The sequence below is a fragment of the Apteryx mantelli genome, chromosome Z (genome assembly GCF_036417845.1).
Source record: "Apteryx mantelli isolate bAptMan1 chromosome Z, bAptMan1.hap1, whole genome shotgun sequence".
Taxonomy (NCBI): Eukaryota; Metazoa; Chordata; class Aves; order Apterygiformes; family Apterygidae; genus Apteryx; species Apteryx mantelli.
Window position 1 is genome coordinate 44,937,050 of NC_090020.1, and position 23,019 is coordinate 44,960,068.

General features: G+C 39.4%; 1 protein-coding gene across 1 annotated transcript in view; it reads left to right on the top strand.

Moving 5' to 3' along the window:
- The window catches only part of EPB41L4A (erythrocyte membrane protein band 4.1 like 4A), a 134,081-nt gene extending 112,050 nt beyond the window's left edge, over nt 1–22,031 (top strand). The window contains exons 17-23 of the mRNA XM_067315419.1: nt 3,387–3,464; nt 9,525–9,644; nt 15,979–16,026; nt 16,666–16,734; nt 17,624–17,734; nt 18,751–18,832; nt 20,760–22,031. Coding sequence (XP_067171520.1) covers nt 3,387–3,464; nt 9,525–9,644; nt 15,979–16,026; nt 16,666–16,734; nt 17,624–17,734; nt 18,751–18,832; nt 20,760–20,888 — 637 coding nt within the window. The 3' untranslated portion in view covers nt 20,889–22,031. The remainder of the gene's footprint in view (nt 1–3,386; nt 3,465–9,524; nt 9,645–15,978; nt 16,027–16,665; nt 16,735–17,623; nt 17,735–18,750; nt 18,833–20,759) is intronic.
- The last annotated feature ends 988 nt before the right edge of the window (nt 22,032–23,019 follow it).

Here is a 23,019-nt window from a genome sequence, read left to right on the forward strand (position 1 = left end):
GCGGTGCAGGAAAGGAGCTCTGGCACAGTTATAGAAATCTCAGGGACAATCACAGGAAGTCAGGGAGAAAGCTCACATACTTTGCACCTATTGTAAGACAAAAGAGTAACTTTTTGAAGGATATTGCCATTACGCTTTGTCTTTGATAGTCCCGTAGTGGATGACCAGAAAATAAAGCAGAGAGGATTTAGTTAGACATCTCAAGTGGAAAACCTCAGGACTCAGGAGGGACCTCTTCCCGAAAGCTCTGTCTGCTATATTACATTACAAATGTGCGTGTTTGTTCCAGACACCAGAATTGTATGATGGAATAGACTTTCTTGACTTTCTTCACCTCCTCACAATTTGGCTACCCTCCTTTCATTTTAATCAGAAAAGGGCTGTACCAGAATATGAACCCTATGTCAGTTGGTTCTCTGAAATACCAAATCCTGCAACCTCCCAGGCCCATAGTCCCCTTGTGGGCTGTGTATGTTCTGCCTCTCTTGCCTAACTGGCAGTGCCTTCCTTCCTGCTCCTTGTGGCAGACCATACAGGGGCACCATCCTCAGTATCTCAAATATGTTGCATGACCAGGAAAGGATGAGAAAAAAGGATGAAAAGATGTAATGGTCAGAGATCAGGATAATCCCATATGTTCCTGCACTTGATTTAGGAAATTGCCTTTATTTCCATTTTTAGTATTTTATTCAGTTCAGTAAAAGCTGATGTTTAATATGTGGTGAAAGCATATATAATGACAGCTAACAGAGTAGCTGCCACTCAGCTGACAGCTCAGCAGCCCTGCTCTCTCTCTGCAGGTGCTTTCCTGACAGGGAACACAAGTTAATTTGTTGTACAGTTCAAAAGATGGATTAGATTTTCATTCCTGAAAAGCTAGAAAAGGAGTTATCTTGAATTTGAGCAAATTAGGATTTTTATCTTGCAGTTTTCCTGCCACAGTATGCTTTTTGATGCTTTTGGGAATTAATACTTGAAATCACAAGAAATGTGAAAGAACAGTGTTGCTCTGATGACCTAGGAATGTGGAGAGTTGAGATTTGTAGGAAATAATAATATTTTATTGGACAACCGATAAGATTCGGAGCATATAAGGTCTGCTGCAGTTCTAGGGCATTCATTGCTCTCTGAACTATTTGAACACACTTGAGCCAGTGTCTTTTGGACACTGTCTTTTGTTCCTGCTTCTTCCTTTGCAATAACATTTTTCTTTAGAAACGTACATCTCTCTTATCCACACTTTCAGCTTCACCCAGAAATATCCATTTTTACCTGGGAAACTGGCTATCTTGAGCCTCTTAGTGGTTTTAACATGTAAAATTCATGGGTGGGGAGGTAGGAAGGGTTCTGCTTCTCTTCTGGATAAATTTTGCTTTTACAAGCCTTATCCTTGCAGACAAGCTGGGTTGAACTCTAGTTTCCTAGGCTTTGGTTGTCCTGTTATTCTAAAATACTTCTGTTTGAATGGGAAGTGTTTGAGTGAATGATTTCCCGTTGTCCCTAGCTTGGGAGAGAGGTGAGACCAGCCTCCTTTCTGAGCTTTTGATTCCATAGACTCTGAGGCATTCAATGACACGGCAATTTTACAAAACTTTACCATACTTCACAGCTATAGGGGCAGATTCACGAGCCTGTCAGCTCTGACAGAAGGACGCCTATAACAGTGTCTTAGTTTTCAAGGCAGAGGCTAGAATGATGTGTCCCTGACGCGTTATGACACTGAGGAGGTCAGTGCTTTAGCTACTGTGTTTCCTAGGTAATCTCTCCTGTCTTCCTCCTCGCCCTTTGAGCTCTTCTTCCTGAGCGGTCAGACCACGTGGTGAGCAGGTGCTCCTCAGGAGCATCCAGCCTTGGCATGAAACACTTCCACTTACCTGTTACCAACTCCTGATGAGCAGCCTTCACTCTTCAGCTTATCTGAGGGGTAGTTTAACAAGTCTGCTCTCTTACCCAAGTGGCTCATCAAAGAAAAGAAAAAGCCAGGAGGAATAAGATCATCTGCGTCTCTGTCAGTGGCAACAGGAGTCATCTCCTTTTCTTTCTTATTTCATATCCAGAGACCTCAGAGCAAAACTTTTACTTTCCATTGCAGCAAAATGCAGAGAAATGTATCTTTCTTTTGAGGCATTCTGAGACCATCATCACACTAGGTGAAGAACAGTCCAAAACAGTTTTTATTAACCCCAGTGATCCTCTCATATGGTGCCATTTTTTTAGGATCTAGCGCAGCAGTACAGTAACAAAATCCTGGTTTCTAGAACCAAAGCGCTGACAGCTGGTCTGTCTGCTCCAAAATGTCGATCAGTGGCAATCAGGGATTTAAAGCTTTTAGCTAGTAGTTGCCAAGCACTTCTCCATGCTGACAGGAGCTTGCCTGTAGGTAGGCATATCCCCGTGACTCCAGCTCCAGGATAAATTCTCCTAACAGTTATAAAGATGGTGATACTTTCTTCTTGAAGTTCAGCTGTTAGTGTTGTCTCTCTACTTTTGCATCAGCTTGTTCCACTAGTCTGTTTCAGTAATAAATAGTCAGAGCCATAAATGTCACCTTTCCATTTGAAGTTTCGCAATCAGAGGTGATATAGGAGGCAGTGCTTTATTTCCCTTTCCCTCACATGATGCACCATCTCTGTAGCTCTGCCTCGAGTCATCTCAAAGCTGTGCTGATGCATCTGCCAGCCTGTGCACCTCAGCCTTTCTCTATTTATGAAGACAAGCAGAATCACAGTGTTTGGTGGTATTTCCTCCATACCGCCTGACACTTGGAAAATGACAGGAACTTGCAGAAGCCAGATGGAAGCTGAAGTAAATAGAAAAAGAGAGATGTGGTGAACATTTTAGTTTGCTTGCCAATGCCAAAATTACTGTGTAGCTTCTGTTGGATGTCCCACTGTATGGAATAAGAAAAATGGCAGAATGCATACAGTTTAAAGGCAAAACATTTCACATTTCAAAGCAATGTTTCACTGTGGCATATGCGCAAAGAATGCTGAGAGCTTAAATGAAAAAATACAAACACAGTGCAATGATTCAAAAGGAAAACAGCACTCTCCTGAAAGTGCTTTCTGGGTGCAGTACCTTTAAAGCAGTTATTCTTAATTAATTAATGAGAAAAAGACAATAAGACTCTCAGGTTTAGACAAGCCCTCTAAACTCTTCCTTAATCCTGATTTTCCTAATAACATCTTCTCAATATTGTTCATTCCTTTAGAATTTTGGTACTTCTGTAACGCTGTAACAGTAGAAAACTAGTGGCAATGAGCACTTCTCATTTCTGTTTTGTAAGTTGTAAGGTATTAATAGATAAATTGATCTTGAGAGAGAGATGAACTAAAATATGATTTGTATGCCTAGTTCCTGAACTACATTGCTTTTCTCCTCTGCAGATCTCGGTCTCGTTGTAACACCAGCAGTGGCAGTGAATCAGAAAATTCTAACAGAGAACACCGGAAGAAGAGAAACAGGTGACCATTCTGTATTTTAGACATAGAAAAACAGATGGAGCATGGGCTCTTCTGTGATAGCTCTGCTAAAAAAACAGCAATAAAAAAAACACCTAACGTTTTACTTGTATACAGTCCTCCTGAGGTAAATAGTTACCAAAGTACATAAACACTATAGATGGGTGCAGTCATCCTCGTGTTTGGGAAGAGCTCATTAATGAATTGTAAAATCAAATACTGGTACACATTTATAAGAGACTTGAAATACTAATGCAGATAAAATGGATAATGGTGATAATATGATATTCACAGCATGTACTTCAGCACCTCAAAAATTTCATATGTAAAATTCTAGCAGAAAATAAGCTTTTGAGAAGAATCCTCAGTGTTTGTGAAGGGATCTACAACTCGTTGTTGTTTTTAAATACATATATTAAATTTTGGAAAATATTCTTTTTTTCCAAAATGTGAAGTGTGGGCCTAAACCCAAAATGTGTACAGTGTCAGCTTTTAATAGGATAACAGCAGTTAATATTGAGTAATGCTAGCGAGTTTTTTTTTTTTTTTTTTTTATGTTTATTTTACTTCTTGCTGACAAGAGAAGCCTGGTATAACAACTGATTGATTGTAGCAAATTTTTCCTTTAAAGCAGCTACTTTTGTTTCACATGTTGAGATAACAACATTTTTAGAGTTGTTTATTAAAACTGATTTTTTTAAAGCCCATAGAATTGCTTCATATTGCATAAACAAAACATAGGAGAACTGTCATTTGACAAAGAGGAATTGTTTAATGCAGATTTCTGAAAAGCTCTCTGCACAAGCTGCCATAACTGCTTGTTGTTTCTCATGCAGTGCTGTGAGTGATAAATGATTCTGAGATATTTCAAAGCTTTTGGAAATAGTTATGTGCTAGATATTTTAAAGCAGTGGGATGTGCCTTGTTTGTAAAGTGCTACAGAAGTATGTAGTATAATAATAATTTAAACGTGACTTGCAATAGGTAGAGATGCTAAAAAAAAAAACAAACACCACATTCAGAAAAGGCTGTTATGAAGCATAGCTGAGCCGTGAGATTTCTTTTGAATTTACTTAAATCAGAGCAGAGTCTTGCAAGATACTTGGATACAATAACCTAATGTGTGTGAAAGATTTGTTTTCCTGTCAGAGCTCTGAAGTTTGAATGAAATACTGAGTTTAGTTTCAGTGGTCACTAGGTAAATAGTTTTTTTTCCCCATGAAACTTGTCGTTCAGAAAGCTACACAAGCAACTGAAGGAAATTAGAGACTGACCACAAGAATGTTTTTAAGAGCTTCTTGCAATATAAGGAATGAATTGTAAGAAGGATTAAGTAGGGCTTATCATTTTTTGAAGAATAAAAGAACCTTTACCTACCCTTCTTCAATTCCTGCCAAAGTACTTAAAGTTAAAAAGAAAAAAAAAAAAAAGACTTCATATGGTTAGTGGGTGTTTTTATATTGTTTGACATTTTCAGGAATGTAAGATATATGAAAAAATGTTAATGTTGCAGAATTTCTTACCCCTAGGTGGTCACTTGAAACAGACCAGATCAAAAGTCATTTCAGTGTTACTGTAAACAAGCACAAAATGAGCTGGACATCTGAGACTTGCTCCTTGTCATCAGGTGCATGAAAACCACCAGTCATAATGAATTTCTGCATTTTGTTAGCAGCCACAGGAGGAATATAACACACTGAATGGGCACAGGCATTTGAATTGCTTTCTTGTTAGAAGAGGTGAGCCAGTACTAACAGGGTTAAATGCAACAATACAGGGAAGCTTGCACAGCTATTACTCAGGCTTTATCTGTTGCGTAGGTTAATACAAATTTATTTTCCAGTACTGTAATCAGGCCCATGGCCCAACCAGACACAAAGTTGTGCTGTTTGTGATTGGGATAAAATGCCTGATTCTCACATTATCCAGAAGAATCTGATTCTGATCACAGAAAAGTAGAATATATTGTTCACATGAGAGGAGATCACTGTGAAGTAATTATCAGATGAAAACAAATCTGTCGGGAAAAACAGAAACACAGTTGTGACCTTCTGAAGGTAAAACAGTGGGAAAAGGCTGGAGCAAAACTGTTTTTTTAATCTCAGTCAGCCTTTGAGTTTTCAGTTCATCTTATGAATATTTTATTCTGAGCAAATGTTCATAAGTAATTGAAAAAGAACCTATGATGAGCATATTTCAATCATAGAAGAAACACAATTGCTTTTTTTAATGCTATGGTCAAAATTTATTGTATGGATAAAAATATCTTAAAGTAGTAGACAGTGTGTACTGGAAAATAGTCTTCCACTTGGTTATACTTGGAAGATCCATCACATCTGTAAATAAGTGGTAGCTGCACACTCAAATATATTTTGAATGGGATTTCAGGAATCAGATAAGTCCTCAGTGTTGCTTGGTTTAAGAACTCTCTCAGGGAGATACATAGCAAGAAATCACTGTAGGGGACAATAGACCTCTAAGTTCTAGTGCAGAAAATTTATAGGCAGAGAAGGCTGAAAAATGGAGAAAGTCTGAAAGTTAAATGATTTTTTCACATCAGTTCTTTCAAAAAAATATGTGAACATATGTATAAAACTGATGTAAATTTATTTAGGAGGGAAAAGAAATGCTAAAAGGAGAATGAGATTACAATGTGAGCATGTGTAGAGGACTGAAGCAGAAGCAGAATGAAATACCTGCAAGTCTGATTTCAACTGTATGAAATTTTACAAAATTTCTGGCTCAGATTTCTGCTTTCTCTTGTCTACAGCTAGGACATTGCCCATTTAATACCCAATGCTAAAACTTTTCAGTGACTTTTTACAAGAAGCAAAAACTGTAGTATCTTGAGTTTCACCAACTAAAGGTTTAATTTCCATTTTTTAAATTTTAGTTCCATAAGAAGTTATGCAGGGGAAATATACTGTAGTATAATAGAATGGAAATAAACCTCAAAGAAATAAAATCTCATTTTACAGTGGTCCCAGATTTGGGGAAAGCACTACTGCCTGCCTATGTTCCTATCAAAGAGCAGGGTTTTGCTGTAGCACTCTTTTCATCTTCAGTCTTCCATATCTAAGGAGGGGAATGTCTAAAGGTAGCCACATACATCTGTATGCTGAACTCGCTGTTACTGAACCCAAATGTCCAGGGTGAGGTGCAGTCATCATCTAAAGATTGTACGCACCTGATATGAAAATATGGACTCCTCTAGAGACAGTGTAAGGCAAAAGAGTCAGTGAAGCACATTTAAAAGAAGAACCTAATGAAGACTTAAAATCTCTGCATGATGGAATCAGTGTGGTCTAACCAGAGGCATATCTATTAATGCACTCTTATCCCAGCATCAACAAAGATTTCTTTACTGTAACCATCTTATACCAATGGTACTGATAATGTTTGGGTTTTTTTCTTATTTATTGCTATGTTTTGTTTAAAAAATGGTCTTGAAATGACACTGAACAATGTAATTTGAATTTTTGTTGGTTCCAGCTGAATTTTGCTGGAAACCGTGTATATTGTTGCCAGCTATTATGTTCTCTGAAGTCATTTCTTCTTTAATTTTGTCCTTCTTTACCTTTAGAACAGGGAGACTTTTAGCTGTGCAGAAGAGCACTTTTCTGTTATCACTGCAAATTTGTTCCCTCGTAGCCCCAAAGGATTCCATTAGTAGAATGGCCCAGAGCAGAAATGATGTGTTTACTCCTTTAGTGAGAGGTCATTCATCAAAAGCAGGTTGACAAAGTGTGTGGTCAGCGTAGAAGTGTAATTTCCAGTGCTTGTTGGGGAGGTGCAGAATCTCAGGTGCTCTGTGCCGGAGCGTGGACGTCGTGCTCCTCCATGTTGTGCAGGTCCTTTGTTCAGCATGGGTAGTTCCCAGTTATTTTATGGCCAGCATCCGAATGCCTCCTTCAGAGCACAGCTGTCTGCTTGACCTGTTAGGTGCTATTCCTTGAGGGGGACTGGGCAAGGTACCGTCAGATGGGCAGAAGCAGCGTCCAGCACAGTAGTTCTGATCTGGCAGCCCTACACGTTCTTTCTGTGCAGGTTTAAGTGACTGCCATATGTGCAAGGCAGTTGATACTGTTTATACCATGTGAGGGATGATTGCTGTCTCCACAAATTGGATTATTCAGGATGAAAATCATAATTCATTACTTGTTGCTGTGTGAGTTCTTGTGTTAAATCTGTAGATAGGAGCTTATGTTAATCCATGTCACTAGCAGATTACAGGTTGAAAAAGACTTGCTTAGAAATCAAAACCTGATGCTGCAGTCTACTCTAGATGCTTGGTGCCATTTGGTAGAGTGGTGAGGGTTTACAGTAGTTGGGGATCCAGCTCAAAATTCATTACGCATGTGAGAGAAGATCTGATCAAAGGAATAGCGGTGGCCTGCTTAGCCAGTTTAGCCCGATACAATTCCAAACTCGGCTAGAAAGGCAGAGAGGTAGTGAAGAGCAATAACAATAACACGCTTTGCATTTCCTAGGGAGTAAAGTCTCCGCTGTAATCCAGTTATCTCTGTTGGTTTGTTTGTTTTACCTGTCAGTCTTCCCATTCTCATTACGCCTCTCTGGTTTCTTCAATATGCCAGTCACGCTGTCATACCAGACAACCTGCTCTTAGAGTGATATTTTCCAGGGTTGTTTCTAAATTTTTGCTGGGTTTTAAATTCACGGCTGTGACCAAACACAGCCATTTGTTCCACCTTAGCATCTTATCATGACAGTCATACCTGCATCCCCCAAACTGAGAGGCTCCTGTAGAGTCTCGAATAGCCAAACAGTGGCACGTTGATCATTCTGGCTAGTTGTGGCTTTACAGAATTAGCTCAGTCTGCTGTTGAACAGGCCGAGTTTATAGGATTTTGGCATTTGCTTTAATCTGTACTACGCTCTGATGATGGATTCATGGATTTATTTAAAAAAACAACAAATCATATCCCATCTGAAAATAGCCTAACATTGGAATCTCTTAGTTCTAAAGAATTTGGATCTTTTAATGATATGAAATAATTTACAGGATTGAGGATTTCACCTTCCCTTCTGCCTCTTGAATTCAGCTACTGCTGTAGTTACTAGCTAATCCGACCCTCGGAAGAGAAGGTTTTCCTGTCAGAGATTGGCTCTTTTGCTTTACACTGATCTGCTTTGGGGAGGCTTGGATTTCAGTGGCTTTCTCCCCCCTCAGTTTTTTGCCACTCTCTGTCACATCAATAAAATGCCAAGATTATCTGTGTCTCTTTGGAAGGTGGATTTTGACGCCTTCGTGGTGGGTTTTTCCCTCTCCTTTGGATCGAGCAGGGTGTTCCCTGGGCCAAAGGGAGGGCTGCAGGCGTTGCTGAGCCTCGGGTGGAGGGGGCAGTTGTTCAGGCGTTTCAGGATGGGGCAAGCAAGGCCTGGCGAGGAGGCACCGCGCACAGCCGCACAACTGCAGACAGGAGCCAGAGGCACAGCGGGCAGGGCGGCACACAGGTGATGATGACAGGGTGCTGTGTGCCCGGGGCAATGTGCACGGCCCGGGCCAGGGGCTGCAGGTGTCATGGGCTGTTTCGCAGCTCAGGGCAAAGGGAGCACTTCCTCTGAATGGGAGCCTGCTCAGGCGTCCCTGGGGGATTTTCCCAAGGTCCCACGAAGGCGCCTGCTGCAACAACGTGTTTGGAAAAAGTTGCAGCCTTGTATCACAATATTGGACCTCTACTTGCTGTAGGTGAGGTGAACTTGAAAAGCTAAATAGAGTAAGGAAAAAATTCCAGCCGTTTGGCTTGGGCCAAGAAGACAATTTGAATTCAAGTTGTAGGCCTGTTTTTACTGGCTTAGAGTTGATTCATCTTTGTCCTTAGCTATTTCTAAATAACAAATCAATTGAATTATTTTTGATACAGGTTCTTATGTTTTAATATATTTTGGGAACATTAATGGACATTATAAATATAGGAAGATAAAAAGTTAAAATATTGCATAATAGCAGCTGGTATTCTGCAAGGAAAAAAATACCCGTTCTTTCCTCAGAACGTCCTGGGACAGAGACCTTGAACTAAAGTCCTGCTACTTGTTTTGCAGGTTACGGCAAGAGAATGACATGGTTGACTCAGCTCCTCAGTGGGAAGCCGTGCTGCGGCGACAAAAGGAGAAAAACCAGGCAGATCCAAACTACCGTCGATCCAGGCACAGATCTCGATCGTACGTAAAATTAGCCCACTTTCACTTGAAAACTAGACTATCTCCAGTGTAGTTATTCCTCTCAGGTGCCCAGGAACAACAGCTTTCACTTGGCGTATTCTCACACTGGCAGATTTGTCTTTTTGTGGTCTAACTCCTTTGCTATAGTGGTTTGTATTTGAGGGTACAAGTAATGCAGAATAGGCTCTGTAACAGATTTGGACAGTAACTCACACCATCACCTTGGATGAGGTATTGGACTGTTTTGTGGCTCACTGAACCTTAATTCTGTAATGAGGACAATGATGCCCCTACTATGTGCAGCATCTCTGCAAAAACATTCTGGTTTTGTGTGAGAGGTGCAGGCATTTTTGTGAAATGTGTGTGCGTTTCTTTAATCAGCATAATCTCTGCAGCGTTGTTCCAGATGAGCCCAGCTACTGAAGTCTCCATGTCAAATTACCATTTGTAAGCAGCAGTCAGTGATTTATTACGTCCTCATGTCAGGATTTCCAAGATAGGGCCATGTTGCTAGGCAGTGCCATTCCTACTGATAGCCATTCCCCACGTGGTGAAACTGTCAGTATCTAAAATTAATTCTCTCAAACGAATGAAAATACTGATTTTATTATGACTATGTTTCTTTTAATGGCATGTTTTTGGGTGTTTAGACGCATTGTTTTGGATTGTATTTGTTTCCAGCCTAATGTGCCCCCCAAGAAACCACGTAGCGCAGTATCAGTGTCAGGGAGCCCCAGGGCCAGGGCCGGGCGATGTGTTGAAGAATGCCAGGAGAGCAGCTGTGAGGCACAGGGAGACCAGGCAGAATAGCAGTCTTTGAAACTATATCCCCACCCTCACTGCCTTGCTAAAATAGATGAATTGTCCAGCGCGGAAGCCTATGGCTTAATGTGTGATCACTGTAACCCAGTATAATCACTTAACATGGCTACTTTTCTTCAATGTCTTTTTTTTTTTAATTTATCTTCCATGTTAAGACTGACTAACAGAAACTGTAATGCCTTGAATTGCTAAATTTTTTTCCTTTAGTAAGCATTTTAGTACAAAGAATAATGAAATATTTGTAACAAAATACTAGGATGCAGATTTGAATCTCTTCAAGAACTTTGGCTTTGCTGCATTTCCTGAGCAGGAAGAAGTGCCCAGGGGTTCCTGACATTCCTGTGCGTGCATGGTGTTAGGGGAGAGCAAGGATTCCTGCTTTTATTGACCCATGGACACAAAAGGAGAAGGGATAGAAATCGCTGCCTTGAGCAAAATGCAGTGAATGCTGCTTGTCCCTTTTTAGTTCCTCATACAAAGAACATACTTAGCCTCATGAAGGGAAGGATGATTCTCCCTGATTTAATCAGTGAAATTTTATTATAGCTAAGTGGGAAGTGGAATAGTAATTTTCACTGTCAGCCCCCCCATTCCCAATAAGCCTCTAAATGAAGGATGAGGGGAGGAAGGAGGAGGTTCAGTCTCTTAGAAGATTGTGTTGATATAGCTAAATTTAAAATATATTAAAAAAAACCACTTATTTGTGATTGGAAAGATTTATTTGCCCCATTTCTGAGAAAATCAGCTGCAAGCATATTAAAAATGTGCACCATATTAAGTATATGGCTATTTAATTCTTACCTATTGAAACTGTAATCTGCATTGATGTTTCCGGTATTAAAATCCACTGGAGTTCTGTTCTCATAGTTACCCACGTTGTTAGAACCCATTTTTGTCTCCACCTTCATAGCTCACCATTTTACTTCCTTTATGAGAAATAGTATTTGTTATTAAAATTCCAAATGTTGGAATTTCTACTTTTACTGGCTTTGTACAGACCTGTTCACTCTCAACTGCACAAAAGTCAAATATTATTAGGTGTAATTGTAGGATGATACACTACTAAAAACCAGCAATATTAAAACTCGCTTGTATTGAAGGCGCAAATATAACAGATTGTTTGATTTACAGTTTTGTACTATATACAGAAAGTGCTATAAACTAGGAAATGCGCTCAGTTTATGAGTGCATGGCTAGATGAAATTTATAGCCAATGTTTTTTCCCTCCTTGTGCCAAGTAAGTTTTATTGCTTGGACAGCACAGGCTCCCTCTTGCGGCTAACAACTTAAAAAATTCATTTTATCTTCCCTCCAGAAAATACTAGCCAGCACAGTGATATTCTGGACTATATTTTTTTGAAATTACTATTGGCAAAAGGCGTGTAGGTGTAGTGTCTTTTGTAACAAGGCAAGGTCCTAGAGAAAGCAAAGAAAGGAGGAAACCCTGAAAAATTTGGGTAACTCCTCATTTCTCTTCTCTCCCATATTGTGATAGTGATGAATATACTCTTCACTTTTGTGTGCCTCCCTGAATGTATGCAAGTATGAGCTGAAAAGGATAATGTGAATTCCTTTAAAGGTGCTTTAAAAAAAAGTCTGGTAAAAGGCTTTTAACTGTTTGAGCAGTCAAATCAAACAAGATGGATAAACCCTAGCTGCAGTAGGTTATAGGAGCATTTATTTAGTTTAGTTCAGCTCAGCTGTTTGCTTACATGATTGTATGCATGTTAGAGAGAAGGGAAACAAGTAAATCCCTAGGATGTAGGGTATGGTCATTTTTATTTTTAAATCTGGACATATGGTCACGTCAATTTGCACATTTAACAATTGACACAAAACCTTCATTTTAATAATACAAATAAGTCTTTCACATTAAGTTACTTATTGCTGTCAGCTTAATTAGAGGTTCACCTTGGAAGCCTGAAGTAAAGGTTGAAATATTTGTTACCATGTCTGGCACACTGCATTTCATTTGTTTGATAATGAGTGATATTAATCACTGTTGGTGAGTGGGGGGGTGGGATTCTCCTTGGTCTCGGGAATAAAAATATTTGACAAGAATTTGACCTTTCTTTCTTCTAAAGGAAACAGCAAATATAGAAAGCTTCCAATTCTAGTTCTATGGGGTTTATTTTCAAGAGTTCAAGTAAAACATCTGCATAGCCAAAGGGCTTTTTAAATTAAGAATAATGGCCATTAAAATTCCATGGCTATTTAAATTTACCATTTGTGAATCATGAAATCAAATCAAATTATTAATAAGGGTGCAGATGCAGACATAAAAAATAATGTAGACCTTATTAACATCTAGGGTTGTTTGAGCTTGTAAAAACCAAATAATAACAAAAAAAAAAACCTGGAGGCTCACCACTTACTGTGAATTCCCATTAGGTTTCTTGCGCGTTAGAGAATCTGATTAGCTTACAAATTGTCCAGAAGCTATTATCTGTTCAAAATATGATTCAGATACTGCAATAGGACAATCTGAATATATATTATCTGTCCAAACTCTGGATGTTGATACAATTCACAATAAAAAAGTGAAAAGAGTGTGAAAGAGGGATTGCGATCTGACATTAAAGATTTAATGGAAGGATCTCCTTGTTATGTGTTGTTGAGAACTTCACAAACATGAATTTCCTATTCAGTAGTTACAATAGCTACATTTCACCTTAACAAGGCCTCTCTTTTTATAAGCCTTTCTTCATTTTAGAGTGATAGTGTTCCTGCTGTCTTCAAAGGAAGCACCATTGGGCCTTTGGTGCAAAAATGCTTGTATTAAGATACACTAGTTGTATTATATTTCTGGGTATTCATTTGTGGGGAGTTAATTTGAATAAATGCTGTGAAGTTATCCCAATATCATAACACTTCTTAAACTGGTGGAAGATAGATAATGTCAAGATACAAATTCCTAAAAACAGTTTGCTCTGAGCAGTGACTGTGTATAGCACCTTTCCTTCATGCTTTTTTTCATGAGATGCCATATGTGGCTCTGCTGATATTTTACAGCGGTGGTTCCCTTATTAATGTAGTTGCAGGGTGGAAGAGGAGGAGGGAGAGGATGGGAGAGGTCACAGAATTAAACACCCAGAGTTGGCCATAGAAAGCAGGAGGCACAGTTCCTAGAAAATGGTGAGATGAAGGCAACTTCTTATTTAACCACTGTCTTCCCATGCTGCTCCCCGAGTTAGTATTTCTTACTGCAGGTGAGGCTGTGTGCCATGCTCGGTGACACCGGGAGTCCTGGGACCACATCCCGAACTGCTGTTTCCATGAATAAGTAAAAGCAATGAGCTAATCAGATGGGTTAGTGGCATGCACAATACCCTGCTTTGTGGGAACCCTGGCTTTGGGAGTGACCTTGGGGCTTTCCTTCCTCAGGCAAACTAGGGCTTGTAAGCATTACAAAGCCTCCCTGGAGAAGCTGACCTTTTCAGGGAGCTTTTGCATTCCCCACTGCCTGATTATGCAGTCTCAGCAGAGGATGCCTATCTTCCCAGCCCCAGGGTGACTGCAGAGTTTGCAGCTGCTATTTTGTGAGCAGAGGGTTGCATAGAAGCAGAAATCAATTCAAAGTTGAGGAGTGAAAAAGGCTGTTAAAAACCGCTGCATACCAAGCTTCTGCCTCAGGGGGTTAAAAATAACGTGAACTGATGTAAGAAGGGGAGTAAAAAGAAGCAAATGCAAGGAGAGAGAAGGAAAGAGGAGAAGTGAGAATCGGAGAAAATGAAATACGTTAAAGTAAACATGAACAAGCTACTCGTGGCTGTAGCTATTGCACCTGATGGCTGCGGGTGCCCTCATGAGGACCTGGCCCGGTGGAGCAAACAGCAGAGTGCTCTGACAGAGGAGAGGACTTGTTGGCGGGGGGTGGTGGCTCCGCGATGCTGCCTGGAAGGCCATCACCTGCATGAAGCCTGAGAATGTTATGTTATGGATTAGTTCATATTAGTCCCATTAGGGAATTACAAATGTGAAGTTGTTTCTTGCCTTTTTATCTCTCTCTGGTATTTTTACAGCATTAAACTAGGATCTTCCAGTACTTCTGCACCTGTGAAATCTAAAAAAATTATCATCTCTAAATAATCTGCTTCTATGCCATCTGTAAAACATTTATTGAAATACAGATGTCCCTGAACATTATTCCCAGACTGAAGTCTGGAAATAAGCCAAACATATAATGGTGAAACAAAAACATAGTAAAACAATTAGTGATAGAGAATGGTTTGGAATTATTTCTGATACGGCTCTGTCACTGGGCAATGGAGAATCAATTTAATAGATACTTTACAACTAACTAAAAGGCAAAATTCTGCTCTCTTCCTTGATCTTCATTTAAATCTGTGGATTATATCATTCCAAAAGCATCTTTGACTATGATAGGTCCTTTTATTTAGAAAAAAAAAAAGAAAAAAGCTATATTAGCTGATGAAACTGTGACTTCTGTGGGAGCATTTAGGCATGCTGATCCTTTTGAAAGTTGCATCCTTTGCATCTCAGAGGATGTGGAACAGTCTATCTGTCCACACTGAATTTATATAATCCCAGTGATAAGAGCGATCTGATCTCTTAATACTGTAGTCCCTGCCACTGTGTAAAGCGTATATTTAATCCATTAAGCTGCATGGTTTTTGGTGATTTCTAGGTGTAACTTCAGCAACAGTGGTGGTTTCGTGCTAACCTGAAATGAAATAGAAAAAGAAAGGACAATCCAGTTAGGAGACAGTATTTTCTGTAATTGCTGGAAGACATGAGGCATGTATTTCAGGCTTTCATTACTAAATCTCCGTGTCTGCAACAGAAAAATTACAGTTTTGGCTAAGCAATTTATCCATGAATGAAATACTTGCTAAAATATTTGTGTGTTTGTGTGCAATTGCTGTTGTTGTGTTTGTCCTAGATGTCGCAAAGTTAAAATATAAATGAACTGAGAAGAAACCTTACTTGCAAACCACTCGAAAGCCTGAGGCTAGACTGATCAGAGCTGAGCAAGGGCTCCTCTTTCCTGCTGCCCTCTGGGAATGAGCAGAGATTCCTGATGGCTTGGTCTGGCTGGCCCAGCCAACCCACTTCCTGCCCGCAAAGGGCTTGCTGGGCCACTCCAAGTTTCTCAGGGCCTTTTAAAGGAGTAATTCCAAAGCACATTGTCCTCAGCTGGGCCAGTGGCTGGGGGCTAAGGGGACAACGGTAGCTGGGCACAGCTTTGCCTTGCAGTGAGAACTTGTTCTGTCATTAATATTTTGTGCATACTTTTGCTGAAGGGTAGTGGAACAGAAATTGTGATTTCACTCAGAGCCTCTCGTTCAAGAAATGCTTTTCAGTTCCAATAAATCAGTGAAGTTTAATGCATTTCCCAAGATAACAAACTTTAAAATTGAAGTCACTAGTGGATTACACTTGCCATAATTTCTTTGTTCAGAGTATGCTGTTAAAAGTTATTATTGAGCAGCAGTACCTCAGATGGTGGTTTTCACAGTTCTGCGTTTGTTGTTTTCCTTGGTCTTTCTAGGAGAAGCCCAGACGTACAAGCTAAAGAAGAACTGTGGAAACATATTCAGTAAGTACTGTCCTCAGAGGGTCTGACTAACCACTGCATTGCCCCAATATAGTTATTCACACCCCTTGCACTGGGGCTATAAAGTGTTATGTTCTGGTTTGGTTATGTGCCACAGTACATTAATTACACTGGTGTAAATTACTTTACTTGGCTGTGCCTAGAAGATACTTCAGACAACTGAATACAGGTGACCATCATATGTTGATGAATTAAAGAAAAATGCAGTGTTTTAAACAGTCTTCCTGTGGGGCTTCCAAAATGTCCTTGGTTTTAATACTGACATTTTTAGGATGAGGTCCCTTATTCTATTATACATATTACTACCAAATAGGGAGAGAATAACCTATTCCAAGGAATATTCAATGTTCAGTATTCACAATATTCATGTATATTGTGAAGCAATGAGATCAGGCTGCAAGGCGGTGTGAGTCGAAGATGGAATAGGATGCGATATGCAGTTGGAGCAATCAGGGTGAAGTTAGACATTTCTTAATAGGTTTCCTGTTTTGATGTCAAGATAGCTTCAGGGCTGAAAACAGCTTGTTTAAATAGATCTTTCCAACCTAATATAATAAAAAATGAATGGTTATGCAGTTGCTAGCTACTGTAATGTTATTTACTTTGCCTAATCCTTTCTAGGAAGGAACTTGTGGATCCATCTGGCCTGTCTGAGGAGCAATTGAAAGAAATCCCATACACTAAAATAGAGTGAGTTTATGTCAGGATTTTTCTTTGTGAATATAAAAGCTCACTTTTCTTTTTTTACTGTGAACTCTGTCATACTGAAATAGGAGGGGGCTACACATAATCCATAAGCTTTTATCCTCTCAGAATGCTTATCAAGGATGGGTTGGGTGAGGATAGTAAATAATTTTTAAACCTAACATTTTCCCTTTCCCAAATACAAAAAGAATCATCTTCATCTGTCCCTATGCCACTCACTCATCAGCCTGCTATATGTCTATATGTTCTGTATGTCTTCCTATGCCACCCATCAATCTGTTCTATATGATATACAGTACACAACAGGGAGAATTGAATACAAGCAAAAAACCTATTTCTTTCCTAAACTTCTGCTTCCATTTAAATTTTATTCTGATCATCTAAAGCACTGTTTGGTCTGCTCAACCCCTTTTCCCTGGCTTATCATGGGCAGCTGCCAGGGCATAGCCATTTCCTTCAGAACAGACATTTATTTTACCATGATAATTGCCCATTTGGGATGCCATGTGTTAGTGCAAGCAGCTGCCTGTGACAGAAACGGGATCCATTTATATTATAGTGTTCTTCCACAGCACCTTTAACAAAAAAAGACTGATGTTAAAGTTGCATATTTTAATACGTTCCTTATTAAACAGTTTCATTCTCAAACACAGACATGGCCATTTTAGTGACCTTTGCACTTTTCAAGCATTAACTTGTAAGTACAGACTCATAAGAAAAGCATCAGCCTTTTAAATTCAGACAGTGCAAGAAGCCATCTGTTATACTTTAATAAGAAACAGGAGGGTGTCTCAGTCTGAAGTTGTGTTTATTTTTTTTTGTGCCAAAGGTCTGATTTATTAATCTACTGTTGTGAATTTTGTTTCTCGCTTAGGACTCAAGGTGACCCAATTCGCATTAGACATTCACATTCCCCTCGAAGCTACCGTCACTATCGGCGCTCCCAGTGCTCTGATGGCGAAAGATCTGTTCTGTCAGAAGTGAAGTATGTGAAAGTGATTATTAGTAATGGGTTGTTTTAATAGGTCACAGATGTTCTTCAGAGATCGTGCTTAGATTAGAAGTGGCATATATGTGATTGCTGACATAGGATTCAGGCAACCCTGTAAGCAGTAAGTCTTCAGAGCTAAATAACTCGATGAAGTGCAAAAACATTTGTAGTCTATTTTGAGCTGTGGAGACTTACTCCGTAGAAAGGGGGAAAAACTGAAAAACACAATCGAAACCTGCCCCACTCCTCAGAGGTAGGTCATGAAGTTGCCTAAGGGAGGAGAGCTCATATGAGTCACTTTCCAAATACCTACATCCTTAATGGAGTCAAGCTGTTCATCTGCAGGAGTGTGTTTCATGGGAACTCCAGTAACCACTCTTTAGCAATGGGTGGCTCAGTCTTTCCTAGAAGACCAATTTGTAAAGGGAATATCTATGAATGGAGAAGAAAAAGCCCCATTCTCAGTTATATTAAGGCCTGAAATGACAAAAGCAGTTCCCTGAAAATATTGTCCACTTACAGCCCCCCCACCCAGTACATAGCTGCATCACTTACTGTGCCCCCAGCATGAAGTACAGAGAAGTTAGTTAAGGCTTTGCAGGGGAGGCGCTCCTCTGCCTTGGGAGAAGGATGTCCTGGCCTTGCTGGATGGCTCCTATTCTCCATTCCTGTGCTGCCCACGGGAGGCAAGCTGGTGACACCCCGAAGGAGGTGGGGCACACCTGTGATTTAGGATGAGGTTCATCTCACATGAAGTTGGGCCCCCTCTCTAGTCTAGGGAGAGAGAGGCCTTGTAAGAAGAGAAGGGATGAACTGAATATTGAGAGTGGCCACGATAGCTTTTAGATGTCTAAGGTTAGGAGATAGGCAGTGAGTTGCCGTTGAGATCTGTAATTACTTGATGTGTTTTTATGTAACCAGCTGGGTCGGTTTCATATGCTTCTTGTGTATTGTTACAGTGCACTTCATTACAGCCATATCCATTTTGTAATATCATTCTGTAATTCCAGTGCAAAAACTGACCTGGTGCCTCCACTGCCTGTGACACGTTCCTCAGATGCTAAAGGTCCCAGCATTCAATTGACTCAGCAGGTTAGTAAGCATGCACCCTTTAAAATTTTCCTTTTTTTGGAGGGAGAAAGGGTCTAGTGCTGTATTTAAATTAAGTCCTTGTTTTTCAGTGAAAAGGAAAGCTGACTCAGTTTTCTTTTTCTTCTTTTTTTTTTCTTTTAACAATGTGACTGAGCTTTACATTATGCAGTTTGACTACTTTTTTTACATTTCCAAATATACTGAATTCTGTAGCATATGCTCCCATGGATACCTGCTTCTGCTACTGGAGGGCACTTTCCTATTTTAAGTTTGATGCTTTGTTAACATGCTATCCTGTTTCCACAGGAGGAAAGTCAACTCTCACAGTTACTTAAAATATACAAGTATGCTTAGGATGTAGTTGTAATGATTGTCTATTAACATTTTCCCTCCACTTCTTAGAGCTTGATTGCTCAGGCTTGAAACATTGCTCTTTTTTTCAGATGCTGAATAGTTATTTTTTTCAGCTTATTGAAATAAAATGGACAGAGCTTGTCTTTATCACTGGCTTTTATCATAAATTATGGGAACATAACTTTGATATTCAGTTGTATTAAGCTGAAAACATGAGAAGGAAATGATATTCAAAATGCAAGCACTTGTACTTCTATTATACAAGCATACAAAAGGAAAACCAATGCATACAAGGGAAAATTCCAGACCCATTTCTACATAGTTTCCAAATCCTTAGAATGGTACAAGCTGCTTCTCTTCTGACAAACACTTGCTGTTTTACCTGGGGGTTTTTCCAGTAATGCTATGGGATTCCAGTGTACTTACAAAAAGTTTTGTTACTTTACCAGTATGTATTAGAAATTCGGGTGAACTCATATAGGCAGACTCCTAAATCTTGCTTCTTTCTGGATTCTTTTTTATTTGATTTTTATCATCATTATTGACAATGGGAGGGCATATCTGTGTAATAACACATTCAGTAAAAACAGATAGGATTCCTAATTGTTCTCTTAAGAGAGTGTATACAGGTTTTCAGCAAGAAGAAGAGGCTTTACCAACACTAGATTGTCATCTAGAAATCTAAGTGTTGTAGTTTCAAATCTAAAATCAAAATATGAAATATAATACACACATTTCCTTCTCACCCATCATGTCTGCTAATCTGGCATGTGAGTATACGAAAACCACATGCTGATACTGCAGTGTGGAAACTCCAAAGAACATAACGGGTAAAACATGTCCAATTTTATCCTGTAAGCAGTTAGAATAATGTAAGTTTGAACAACTTTAAAACAAAAAAAAATTTTTTTTCACTTTTAAGGCCAGCAAACACACTGCATGCTGTCAGATAGGAATTAAGTTCAAGGATATTTGTATTCCTGCATAAGATGGAAATTGAAAAAGATGAGCTATCCTTGATATTTTTCTAACGGCTTGCTCCAGCAGGGAGCAGGAAGTTGGTATACTTAAAACTAAGCCCATTTAAGTGCTTTATAGAAATAGGTAACTTGCAGTATTGAATCCTATTCAAAATTCACCACATCATCTCATTTTCATTACTATCTAATACTATTTGGCTTGAATTCATTGCCCTGGAAGGAATTAGTGTTACAACGTTCAGTGTCCACAAACACCTCTCTTTTCCCTTTCCCCCAGAATGCCTCACAACAGTGGCCATTAATTCCTAATGAACGCTTGTTTGCAGTATTTGGCCAAATACCAAATAATTAGTCCTGGTATTTCCTGAATAGGGAATATGAATCCAAATAGCATAGAAGGGGCAGCAGCTGGGAGGGGAGGAGAAGACAAGAGGAGAAGAAGTTGTTTGATCAAATGTACAGACTTTTATATTCCTGGTATCAATAAATTGTCCTATCCTTAGTCTAAGGCTGTCATAAAAGCAGTTTTCAAAACATAGGATTTTAATTCTGCTATACGTTTTCAGCAACATATTTTCATTTGTTCTCTTCAGAGACGAAACGGATCTAAAGACAGCCTAATAGAAGAAAAATCTCAGCTATCCACTAACAACCTGGATGGAAAACCCACCACTAAAACAATAAAAACTGTACAGGTGTCACGCTTCAAGGTAGAGACTTGATTGCTGTAACTGAAGATGATGAATGGATTTTATTCTTTGGAAACAGAGGGGCTTTTTTGTGCAAGGAAAGAAACTGAAGTTGGAGTGATAGCAGTTTCCTCAGAACATTCAGAAATGCAGCCTGCTTGCTGGGAAGGCCAAGCAATGCATTTACTGCTTACACCGCTCTAGTGGTGTGACTGACCGAGGAGAAGCTGCCTGATTAGACAACCAAAAAGAAAAGTCTTAGTAAAACTGAATGATCAGCAGTTACATTTCCAAAAAAGAAACAAAAAATTGCTGCAACAAAACAGGCTTTATGGTCTGCTCTGTAACTGAATTGCCTTTATCCAAAAATGACTGTTAACTAATGTGATCAGGATCAGATGCTTCAGGGGAAGCAAAATAGTCATATTTGGCCAGTTGTGCAATACAGTATGACTTGGGAAGAAACATCTTCGCAACTCCATCTGGTGATCAGCTTACGCCCTGAAACATAAGGACTGCTAGCTCTTAAAATGTTTATTTTAGCCTAGCACAACAACAGATGCTGCTGTTGTTAATACAAATGTTGACTCAATCCATTTTTAGCTCAGAAATAATGGACTCCATAACTCCCCGTGGCAGAGAGTTCCAGGGATTATACAGACTTACTTTCACTCAGCAATTCTAAGTGTTCTCAATTTTGAATCCCCTTTTGTGTGCAGGGACTATTTAATTGAATGTTGCCTACTATAAGAATAGATCTATCATCTTTATGGTAAACCACACTGGAAACATCTGGAGAATATGTACTGACCCACTGTATTAAGACTACTTAGCAGAGCATTTAAATACCAGTTAAACAAAACTTGTAGAGTAGGATTTAAAAGAGCTGGCAAATAGTCTTTTTTTAAACTAGATTAGCAAAGCCTGCCTTAATCTCTTTTCATATGAAATAATCAATGCTAATAACTTCCATTACTCCTCTCTGAGCCACTTCTTCTGTGATAAAATGACAAAGGCAGTATTCCAGGTATGAAAACTGCATTTTTTTCTATTGTCAAGGTAGGACTAGTAAGTTTTAATGATGCTGCACATTGAGCAGATTATCTTCCAGTGTGTGTCTGATGTGATGCCTAGATCTTCTCCTGTCCTATCACTTTGTATAAATAGCTGAAGTCATTCCTGTGTCTCCCATTTGTCCTCAGTCAGTACACTGCCTACCCTCCTGGCTTGGCCAGCTTGCTAAGGAGCTTAGCAAAACCTTTTTGCTATGAAGGTAACTCCTAAGTGTAATCCCCAAACTAAATACTGAAATTTTTAAGCAGCAATGGAAACAGCTGTTGTAGTTCATGTGCCCTTGGTATAGGGAGGCTTATTTTCCACTTCATCTTTAGAGTCTTTATTCTCTGTAAAGAAAGATCTGAAGTGGTCAGATGGATGCCATTAGCCAGGGTAGTAATGGTACAGTTTGTATATTCCTATGATAATATGGACTGGTCTGCAGGTTGAGAGATGCTGCATCATTCCAGGGAAGGCAGATTCATCTGACAGATATTTTTCTTTGGACACTTATCTCAGATAGTGCTTCTCCTTCGGTCTCAGTGAACAATTCTAAGGTAAGGAAGAGCTTGAAACCCCTCTGTGGTACAAATGCAGTTTTCATAGAAGTTCTTCAACATTTTCTGAATTTACTACAGACATCACCCTAAGACATTGTTGGGCTTAGCTTAAAGTATTTGCTCAAACTATTTATAAGAGTCTTTTAAAAAGTACCCCAAACTTTGAAATGAATGGTTTCATTGTCATTGTTCCAGTTTACAGTGATCCTGTAGGATCTGCTTATGACCTGGAGCAGTATTCTTGCACATATTGACTTAAAAAAAAAACAAAACAAAACACAACAACCCACTGTGGCAAAAATTCTGGTCTTATAGCTTAATCTTTATCACCACAATCCTTTGGAATACTCCCAAGAATACTAAAATTACGACTAACCGCACAAGAACTGGTTAAGGTACACTGAATCAAAGCTGCTCCTTATTTGTTCAAGAAGCTGTCCCAAGCTTGGAGCTTATACGTTTGCTCATAGGTTGTTGCTTTCTAAATTATTGGCACTATTCTGGTCTCCTTACTCAGCCACAGGCAAGTAAAACGCATCTATTACTTA